Here is an 11,371-nt window from a genome sequence, read left to right as displayed (position 1 = left end):
CAGCCCGCTCTTTTTTCTTGACATACATTACGAAACAATTAAAACAGAACAGCGAGTGTTTTCGCAAAATAATGTAAGTATTTCTTACGAAAAAATGGACGAATAACACCAAAAGCTCGTTTATACAAGTAGAGTAGTCAAAAATATAAAACTGGACCTGAGGTAGATAAGTATGAACATGGTTATAAAGTAGGTTGTCAGAGGTGAAATAATTAGCCGAACGAAGTGACGAAATGATAAGTGAATTAATACATGAAATAAGTAAGTTGCAGTTTTACTTGAATAAAGGATAAACGTCAGTGATATACAGTATGGTGATCTGTAGTGATACAGTATGGTGCTCTGTAGTGATACAGTATGGTGATATGGTGATCTGTAGTGATACAGTATGGTGATCTGTAGTGATACAGTATGGTGATCTGTAGTGATACACACACATGTGTGATTTACCTGTGCAGCCACACACGGTTCGAAAGCATATTCATTTATCGGAAAAACATATTTTATCCGTTGAATCACTTAAAATGTGCCCATGTAACTACGCTCTTTTCAGTGTCACATGGGTCAGGAAAGGAAAGGGTGATTGATAAGGTCAAGGTTACAGAAAGCGAGATTGGCACCAAAAGCAAACTTAGAGGAAATCCATTCAAACTTTGTGTGCCCACCTAGTCACTTGTCAAAATAAAATCATCACAGTATTCAAAGATTTACATCTTAACTATAAAAACTGAATATCTTATTAAATAACTTGCGTAATTATTGTGAAAAATTTGACAGTTGTATAGATTAATTCATTATGCTGATGAAATCCGATGACCCGAAAAACAAGAGAGACGTGCACCTGTCCAGGTGGCGGGATTTATGAAAAGTGAGTCTTACCTCAGAAATGATTGGCGAAATGAGGGAGGAGCATTCTGAGCTAAGGTTGATCATTTTGAAAGTGTCGTTTTGACAAAAAAAATTCTAGTTTTCCAGATGAAATAATTGAAAGAAACGAACTTGGAAATAAAAGATAGGAAACTATAGAAACGACTGGCTCGTGTGATGTATGAATTGCCTATGGCAGGTTAATATATGTATATACATGTACTTGCAAAATGAACCATAATAAAAATATTTAACGTCCATATGTTTCTCTGTTTATACATTTCAACCAGAATGTTCAAATTATAGATCAATGCAATATTTTTGTATTCGTTTATTTTCTGTAATTTATTGTAATTATTATAAGTGCCAATATTTTATACACTAGAATACAATTGCTATCATCCAGTGATTTTCTAAATATCGCCTTATGACTACTACATGTATATATAGTTTCCAGATCCAGAAAACAGGTTAAATTATTTTAAAACGTACAATTGTATTTTAATTCACACAGTCGTACAAAACAAATTTCTGTTCAGTAGCTGGACCAGTTTTACATCTCTATGGCTTGATCTGTAGATCTTCTCTAACCCCGTGTGACAGGTGAATGGGCCTTACAGGTAGAGGCAAACCGCGAGGTGATTTCGGGGTTTATTTCCTTTCATCTGGCTGAAATATCGGAGTAAATTGTCCCTTGACTCTTGCAAGTGTAATTTTCTATGACATTACACATCAGCAGTACTAAATATGGTGGTTAAAAGACCGAGAAGTCTCACCTTTCACGAGAGTTATTAACTAAACGACAACATCGCAAACCGAATTGCCCATCATATTGTCAATTAACGCCTCACATATGTAACACAGCCGTCGATTGGTTCGTGCTGTTGTCAATCTTGCCTATCCTGACCGTTGTCAGGTGAGCGTTTATATTCTAATGAGCTCGCGAGGCGCGATGGGACCGCCCCTTCATTAATCAAATGACATATGTACACATTGGTGGGGTCGTCTGTATCTTATCGTGCTTGTGTTGAACAGAAGCTATAGGTGTGTTTACGCGGGATATTCTATGTTTGTATTCCCCGATATACAAGTGTGATATCATTTCATATTAGGAATACACGTGTAATAATTACACATATCACCCACATTAGAACTGGACAAAGTAGTAACTCATTACATTCGGTGGACATATGTAATTATTCCAAGTAAAATTTGTGGCGAACTAACCTATGTACAAGTGCAAAGTACAGGTAAAAGTGAAACAATAGTGTACCTAACCAGTGCAGGAAATAATGGAACTAGTTTAACAAAACATCTGGAGTTCTTTACCTTATAATATATCAATGTGTGAAATGATGCCAAGTTCGTCCCAATACCGACTGTCCGAAGAAACGGGAAGTGACGGAGAAACATCCATTGACTTTAGACTCAACCCGGACATGAAACTGGACAATCGGTTACCAAGTATGTCGCACTCAGAATCGGACGATGGACTGTCCGATTCGGACAGTGTCTTACACTCTCCAGACACCGATGGACACAAATTGGTCAGTCCTGAGCACGGCACGCGATCAGAAGAGTGTCACAGCGGTACCGAGTTCGAATCCCCAGACAAAAATCTAGGATCGCCATTATCTAAAGGTAATTGATATGGCAACTAATAAAAAAATGGTGTTTTATAGGAGCCGCTTTAACACCGTGAGTGTAACGGACAAAAAATTAACATAATAATTAGATATTTAACGTCTGAAAATTGCTGCACGATGGCATACGTTTCGTAATTAAATAACTGCATGTAAATTAATCATATTTTTAGTTTTGAAAATACTGAAGATTTCTAAATATTGGTTAAAATTGTGAGGTGGGGTTATACATACGTATTTTTTTTACTAATTTAATGATCAACCGACATATTATGAGATACCTTTGGTATTATATTTTACACGTATTATAGTACAGAAAATTACATTGGTCGTACAATGGCATGCACCTGGAAGAATTCGAACAAAGCCTAGATATATATAGTAAATCCGTGATTTTGAACAAAATGTAATGTAATATTTTGTGTAAGGAGTTTTCGTTACGCTCTTCTTTTGTACTTATGTCCTACATAATTTTCCTTCAACATCCCCTAACGTCAAGTTGTTGAAAGTTAACGTTAATTAAGTGTTTTAAGATATGTAACTAATATTTATTACAAGACTGGATACATATTACAATGAAGTATAATGCTATATAGTAAAATTAAACTGTCACCAATGATTGGTATGAGTCATTTGAATTAATATTCAAAACCTATAAGCTACCCAAATAAATTACTGCGTATTGTCGAAAAAAATGATGTTATACAGGAGTTGTTTCCCTTGTCATGTGATGAATCTTACGACGATAATATTACTAACGATTTTAACATGGACTGTGCTTTTTAAAAAGGGGACGAAAGTGTTATCTTGTACTGAACAGTTTTTGTTTGCTCCTTAATGCATAGGGCTAAAACTGTGGCAGAGAAATAGAAACTGTGACGGAGAAATAGACAGATTTCTGTTATCCGAGTTTGCCATCAGGATGACCAGAAATCGGAACCATTTGACTTGAATCAAACGTATTTACTTCCTTATTTAAAGACATATGTGACACATTATCACATGACCAAAGTTTTTCTCTTGGTTTTTTTCCGAAACAACTGAAACGTAATATTTGTTATTTTCTATTACTAAGTGCACGCGCGAAAATACTAGGGATTCCATTTTTTAAATTATGATACAGACTGTTCGAATAACGAAAATATGTTGTTTTTTTCCTCTTATTTGAAATCCTGTGGCCTTTAACAAAAGTGGCAATGTGACCCCCAGTACAGTTAAAACAATAGACGTTTTTTCATAATGTGTTTTTTTAGATGAATTATCCTATTTAAACTGTCAGGTTCTTCAAAGTATAAAAGCCCGTTTTCTGTCTTTAAGGGAAACACAGTGCATTTCAATTAGACGGCGATAACAAATCCCAAGTGAATCTTGCCTATTGTTCGGTTAATCGGGGAAGTCTGCTATATACAGATGTTACTGACATGAATTTCAAACTTGTTTAAGTCACGTTTTTGTCTTATTACAAGCTGATCGATACCTGATTACACCTTTATCGATTGATCAAAGTATTTACCTGTACTCACCTGAGTTACAGGTGCGAAAATCCAATCAGATGCTTTCGCGATAACTGGTATGCTTTAGGGGTTAACAGGTTTCGTCTTCGGGACCTAACTGGTCCCTGAAGGGGTCATTTGACCGTTTAGTGCTTTGGTAATTGGGAAATAATGGTCATAGCTGTGAACAAGTCTGTTTCAACTTGGCTGTATACTAAACCGACAAAGGATGACGATGACGGAACAAAAAGTCCAGAACTAATTGTTACTTCCAAACCCTTTGTAATTATTTTCGGACACATATGTTAGTTCTTCATTTTATTTTCCTTCCAGTTTGGACGTGTTGAAACCCTGATTCAAAATTAAATGCCTTTCGAAATTTGAGAACGAATAGTTTGAACAATTTCAGGTTTATTCTAACACACTTTCGCTAGAAAATTATTATCAATATAATCCCGAATCTACACAAGTTTACTTGTTACTTCGGATATAGCTTGTCTTCAAATCCATATATTTTTCCTGTTTTAAATAAACTAATTGTTTAAAACAATTTTTGAGCATATCAGTAATTTGTGGAATAATAAACTTTGTTAATAAATACAATTTTATATTATATAATGAACATCTGATAGCCCCGCACTAAAGAAAAACACTGTACAGCACCGGTACAAAGTTATAGTACTGTTTAAGTACAACGGTCACACCTGGGTCAATGCAATCAACATCCTGAGTGCAGGTGTGTGGCATGACGAGTTCATTATAGACATTACGTACGATACGTTTGGTACAAACGAATTCCTTTAAACAAATATATCGCAATCGGCAGAGAAAACATCTTACAGTTCATCCGTTAAAAAACCTCAACGACATATAGTAATACACTTTTTATTTCTTTGAAATGATAAAACAGGTATGAAGTGAAATATGTAATCGTTTATTGAGAGGAACAGCGCCCCCTTCATTGACTTGTAACACTCATATATCATTGCTCAATTGTGTAAGCTGTGAGGCTCAGATCTGTGAACGTGTTTTTTGCTTGGGAAACTTTTGGACATTGAGGCGAAAACTGTATTAAGAGGTGATCAAACGATTTTTAAACGGATGATGACAAATACGTTGATGGGATTTTAATTGGCCGTGAAAATCAACAACGCGAGATCATTTCACTCATCTAAGGCTATTAAAGGTTACCGACAAGGAAATCTTTGACTGATTATCCACAATAAATGCTTAAATCCCAATTTATTAAGTTTTTTTGGAGACAGCTTTTTTTCTTGTGACTATGATTTTAGGATATTTCGATTAAAAAAAAGCTCGATTCAAATTTTCAATTAATCATCGCGGTTTTCCCAGTGCAGTTGTCAAGAGCTATTCCATACACGGGATGTATATCTCAATATTATGATGTGTCGCTCCGGACGTAAGAAATTGATGACATCCTTAGTATGATTATTTGAGAACAGATTCGTAAAATAGTTGTATAAAAAGGACACATTGCATTCTTACGTGAATATGACTGTATAGAAAATTACATTCTCAACACGTGACACATGAATGCCACTGTATCTATGGAAACACAGGTGCAGTGTGGCAACACAGAATATTTGTCACATAAGTACCGCATATGTAGTAGCTATCAATAATTAATTCAATATTCTTACCCAGCAGGACCGCGTATTTCTTGTATACTATACCTTCCTTGTCGGCATTATAACTGTATACAACAGTCACGTGTATACAGTCACGTGTATACAACTATCAACGTTGTAATAAATTGTTTAATATAAGCTGGATAACGTGTGCCGGTTTAAACCCGGTTTGTTAATCGGCGATAGCATAATATGAACACATCCACTGGCTTATTTATCTTCAGTTCAAAACTGATAGACATTTTTTTAATCGGCTTTTGAGAGATTAGATATTCGTTTTCCTAAATATGATAATGTTTAACAAGAGCGTATAATATTGCAAAGACATCTCTACATTGAATACACCTGAATAGTCAAGGTACAAACAAAAACAACTTAACATATATTTTCCTCTGAATCTCTGTTAAAATCTTTGCATTTGATCTATATGTTTAATCTATAAAACAAATGCAAAGTATATTTTAATTGTTGCGTAAATGAAATGCTATAGCGCCCTATATAGTTTGCAAAATTACTCCAAGGCGCTTTACAACACATGACAAAATAGTATTCCTGCAGTGACAGTAATAAATAAAGTAGTTAATAATTTTATTTGACTAATATATTTCGACAAATATAAAGCTGGTATCAACAGTTATGGTAATTTTTCTTTCGCCCCGGCTCCTTTTTAAAATGGTAATAGACAAGGATACGTTTTGGCACCACGTGATTGTTATTGTACATATTAAACTGGTGTTATGTCTCGGAGACAATAGAGTTAACAAACACCTATATGTCATATGATTTATTGTATGTACGTATATAGATAGAATCGGAACCGGTCCCGTCTTAATCAGAGTTCCTATTTAACAAGAGCAACAAAACTCTATATTAAATACACCCGCACGTTATTTTTATTTCTATCTAATATAATATTATAGTGAAAAAATAGTAAAAAATTAACACATTTTGATCAAAGAAATTTCGCTTTTTTATATATTATCTAGACTGTGTCCCTAAAAATACACGACTGGTTCTGAAAATAGCACTAATCATTGTATTAGTATATTTAATATAAAATATATAGTAAGTTTTTAAGAGGTGTTCGAAACAAATACCAATTTTAACTCGACATGAGGTCACTACATATGCAACAACTTGTCTTGTTTTCATGTTCGTGCAAATTTCGCTTTCGTTATAAAAATTCAATACAATTGTTTAATGCAAGCCAATATCATTATGTGAGATCAAAATAGGCTCAATTCTCAGTTTTGTAAATTGTTAAAAGGGTTATTCGCGTTTAAATGTATACTAAATCATAGCTATGGGTTAGAATTGTGATATATTGGGAATACACAGAAAAACTTGGTATATTTTGAGAGATGTATGATATACTCGAGATATAGGTAGAAATTTATATTTCGAATTCACTTTCAGATATGGGATATATATTGGGAGAAACCGGGTAGACTTTCAAATATAAAGCAAACTTTGCTATATCGTATAGACTTTGAAATACCTCATACTTTGAGATATCAGATGGAGTTGGTAATAACACAAACGGACTACATAGCATTATCTACAACAACTGGTAAACAAAATCATTAAATATTCCTTTTTTAGTTAAAAAAATCGTTTTATTACAACAACGCAATATATGGTTATAAATTTATTCTTTGAAAATAATTTTCTCGTTTGCATTTCATTTTATTCTTTTAAAGTCAACATTTATCATTAATATAAGGAGATGTGAGATCGTTATACCACAAGTGCCACACGTTTAATGGGAGATTTATCATTTATGTTGTTGGTAATAATAATGCTCTTTTTTGTTAAAGTCTTTTTTTTCAAAATAATTTATCAAAAAGTGTAGAGGGAAGAAACGTTTTACATGTACATATTAAAGTATAATATTTCGAAATATGGACTATTGTCAAGCGCTCGTCAAATCCATGATAAAGGAATGTATAATGAACACGTACATGTTGGACATGACAAGCTGTTTAATATTTCATGAGGCGTAATTACCAGAAAGCTGTACTACGAAAACTTCTGATTTACGACACGTCTGCTTAGTCCCCACTATTATGTCTCAGATAACTATCATGAAATATATTTCAATTGTGTTGAGCTGTTAAATATATCATTTCAATTCTCTTCAGTTGTCGTGTAAGAAAGGTTATTAATTAGTCGTAAACCGAGATAATTAATTCATATCAATGTTTTATTGCCTCGCGCGGCGCGTTCGATGACGATTCCCACTGTTACACAATCATCTACACTCGATGTATTTTTGATTGAATAAATTGAAACAGAAACAAGTCATTGGTTTATCGCCACAAAACTCTTAAATATGTCCATGTTGTCAGCTGTTCTGGGTTTCGAAGCTACAAATATTAGGATTTTGTAATTAGAGGTATTCTGTTGGTTTTCCCGCTGTTTGATATCTCCTATACAACATCAGTCGAACTCGTCCTTGATAAGATTTTCAACATAGGCCTTTGATAATGATATTCCACAACTATACCGTGAAATCGACGTTGATGGATACTTTGATCTACAGTGTTGATTGAGGCCAGAAATTCCTAATTATGAAGATATACAATCATCATCAACCACTTTTGTTAATATCCGGACTAAACGCACCGATCACTGTTTCGACGATTATCCGTCCCACTGGTATTCAGACGTAGTTTACACTGCATTTAAAGTTAATAGACAAAGGCTGCTTTCCTATTACTAATTAAATTAGTTCCTTTCGATCTTGCAGAACTAAATATAATTGATAACGACGAAGAGATGAAATTTTGTTTTCAAAAATACACATACCTATTTTAAAGTTGTACAATGGATCTACGTAGTAAAACGGACAATCCTGTATTGATATGAACATTTTTATTGTTTCACGTTCTAGAAAATGGAAATGTACAACAAGTGGTCATATAAATATCATTTTCTTCAACAGAATAACTATTTATATCTGACACCGTGACTCATATCCAAATAATAAGATACAGTCCATAGTTCAATATCGTATAAAACATATCTTCATTACAATTGCAATTGACTCATTTTCTTTTTCCTCTCACAGGTATTTACCACAGATACATATTCATTAAAGAAAATACATTAATTTAAAATATCAAAACTTATACATCACATTTTACTTTCCTTAATTTCGGATCTGTTCAGTAATCGTGCGATTTACATATGAAATCAAAATGTTCTATACTACACGTGCATCGACACTCTAATTTATCTGATAATTAAATACATAGAAACTTTAATGATAATAACGCTCGCTGACGTCATGTTATAATAAACCACGCATTCATACAGAATGTGTACCACATATCGTGTAGGAAACGGTCTGACTTTTTGTAGAGGTTAATTTCCGTTTGTTTTTATGTTTACTCACTTCCGGTTGTTTTCGACTTCGATTGGAGCACACAGGGACCTGAGAATTTGTTACAGCTATATCTGGACTTAAAGTACGGTGTCTTATATAATCATTGAGAGACGGCATTTTCTATTTTAGCATTCAATAAACTTCTGAAGAGTGCAGATATGACAAATGTGTTACTTATTCTAAACTTCAGTGTAATATATATCCCCTTTATTTCTACAGACGATCTTCAGGACGACTCTCAGGTCAGGCGATACAGGACGGCCTTCACCCGCGAACAAATAGGCCGCCTGGAAAAGGAGTTCTACAAAGAGAACTACGTATCCAGACCGAGGCGATGTGAGCTGGCCAAACTTCTCAACCTCCAGGAAAATACCATCAAGGTTAGTTTAGGACAAATCGCCACGGTGTTGTATAGACGATTACCATATGGCTTGAATGACATGAAAATAACTCAAAATTTGTAATGAAAATACACGTTACTTTACAACTTTACAGTAGTAATAACAAGATGTAAAATTATTTAAATTCAATCAGTTAAATTACATAAATTCAATCAGTTAAATTATATAAATTCAATCACAAATTTGGTATCGTAAGTATGTTTTGAGTGTATGAAGTATGTAACCGATTCCACCAAAACGTTATCCTCTTTGATATAACGGGATCAATGGGATCAGTAATAATTGACTTACTAAAAATAAATTACAACTAATTAAAATAGACTTGTTATGAAAAAATTATGTTTGCCATTTGCAAATATTCTATTAAAAATATTTTTTTTTGCACGTTTGGTAAAAAGTATATGTAACATGATTACTGATTTGACTTTTTTGGTTTGTTTATTGTCAGGTTTGGTTCCAGAACAGACGAATGAAGGACAAGAGACAGAGAATGGCCATGGCCTGGCCGTATGGAATCGCCGATCCACATCTATATGCTTATTTAGCAGCGGCTGCAGCTTCGTATCCATACGGAATTTCTTCTCCTGGATCAAACCCTTTCAACTACTACGCTTCGCTTGGAATCCAGAGACCCTCTTCGGCAGGTCTCGGACAATACTCATCTTTTGGTGGTGGACCTATTCGTTCACGGTCAGATATTCATCCCGGAATGTCAGGCTCACTCATACGCAATCCAACAATGCCAATCCCGCACTCAATGCCAGCCACTTCCTCGATTGGTTGCAATATGCACACCTCCCTTGACAATTCATCTTCACTCATCCATGGACATTCTTCAATGCCAAACACGTCACCACCAGCTGATAATTGTAACTGTAACCCGTTGTTAGGAGGACTTGGCAATATACCTACGTCACTTCCCTCTGCGCAAGCTCCGAAGGCGCATTCGAATACAACATCACAAGGACTGTTTCGTCCGTTCCAGACCGATTCCGAGAGAACGTGATGGTAGGAAGTCTAGTAATTGTAGGAAGTGAACAAAGTATTAATCTGGGACGATGTCAATGAAATTCACACTTCATAATACATTAGGGGACTCATACTGAGTTATGTTATGTTATGTCGATGGACAATTTTCCTGTGTTGTCTGTTTTGAAGAAACATATGTAAATAGTTGTCTTAGTTGTCGAAAAGCCAACGTGATGTGTTGTGTTCAGAAACTTGCAAGTAACCTCCAAATGATCTTCCGTTTTTAACGGAAACAATAATGGTTTGTAACACTTGTCTAACATCATATGTGTATGTGTTCGGATGATTTAGTAATTAGCCCGTTGACACCCTCGGTCGAATGCCCCTCGAACAGAAGCATCTTATTCCATACACTTGTATTCTCACGTTGACTGTTCCAAATGCTTTAAGTCACTGGAGGTAAAACTGACAGTATATTCAGCCGTTGTACTTACGTTTACGTGTGTGTTTACACGTGTTTAACGTGCCGTTTTAATCCATTCCGTTATTCATGATTCTACATTTATATTTATTTGTTCTGTATGGATTGTTCAATTGATGCTGGGATTCTTGAATCAGTGTTGAATTGAAGAAAATAATAAAATATGTAATAAAATAACATGCTTATTATTTTTCCCCGAAAGATTTACACGAAATATCATCTCAATATGGCGACATCGTGTGTGTGCTCTAGTTCATATGACTTTCGATTATTCATAAGGTCGTATGAGGAGAGTGGTCTCCCGTAAACGAAATATGCTAATTATTTTTCCAACATCTTCGAATATCGATTTTTTTTCTACATATAATATACAAACCTTTGTTGATAAAATGTAGTCTTCCGCGTACATGTAAAGTCAATGCACTTCTTGTCAACTATTTTGCAAGGTGACAGATAATCCAATTATTTAAAATTAAGCAT

At 34.5% G+C, this 11,371-nt stretch overlaps 1 protein-coding gene across 1 annotated transcript; it reads left to right on the top strand.

Moving 5' to 3' along the window:
• Nucleotides 1-1,869: 1,869 nt before the first annotated feature.
• Nucleotides 1,870-11,054, top strand: LOC110452018 (homeobox protein vab-7-like). The gene is made up of 3 exons (XM_021500280.1): nt 1,870-2,508; nt 9,260-9,420; nt 9,890-11,054. Exons 1-3 carry the CDS (start codon nt 2,211-2,213, stop codon nt 10,445-10,447), a joined length of 1,017 nt encoding a protein of 338 aa, XP_021355955.1. The 5' UTR covers nt 1,870-2,210; the 3' UTR covers nt 10,448-11,054.
• The last annotated feature ends 317 nt before the right edge of the window (nt 11,055-11,371 follow it).

This window comes from Mizuhopecten yessoensis, unplaced genomic scaffold (assembly GCF_002113885.1).
Source record: "Mizuhopecten yessoensis strain PY_sf001 unplaced genomic scaffold, ASM211388v2 scaffold717, whole genome shotgun sequence".
NCBI lineage: Eukaryota > Metazoa > Mollusca > Bivalvia > Pectinida > Pectinidae > Mizuhopecten > Mizuhopecten yessoensis.
This window is presented reverse-complemented; position numbering and strand designations above follow the sequence as displayed.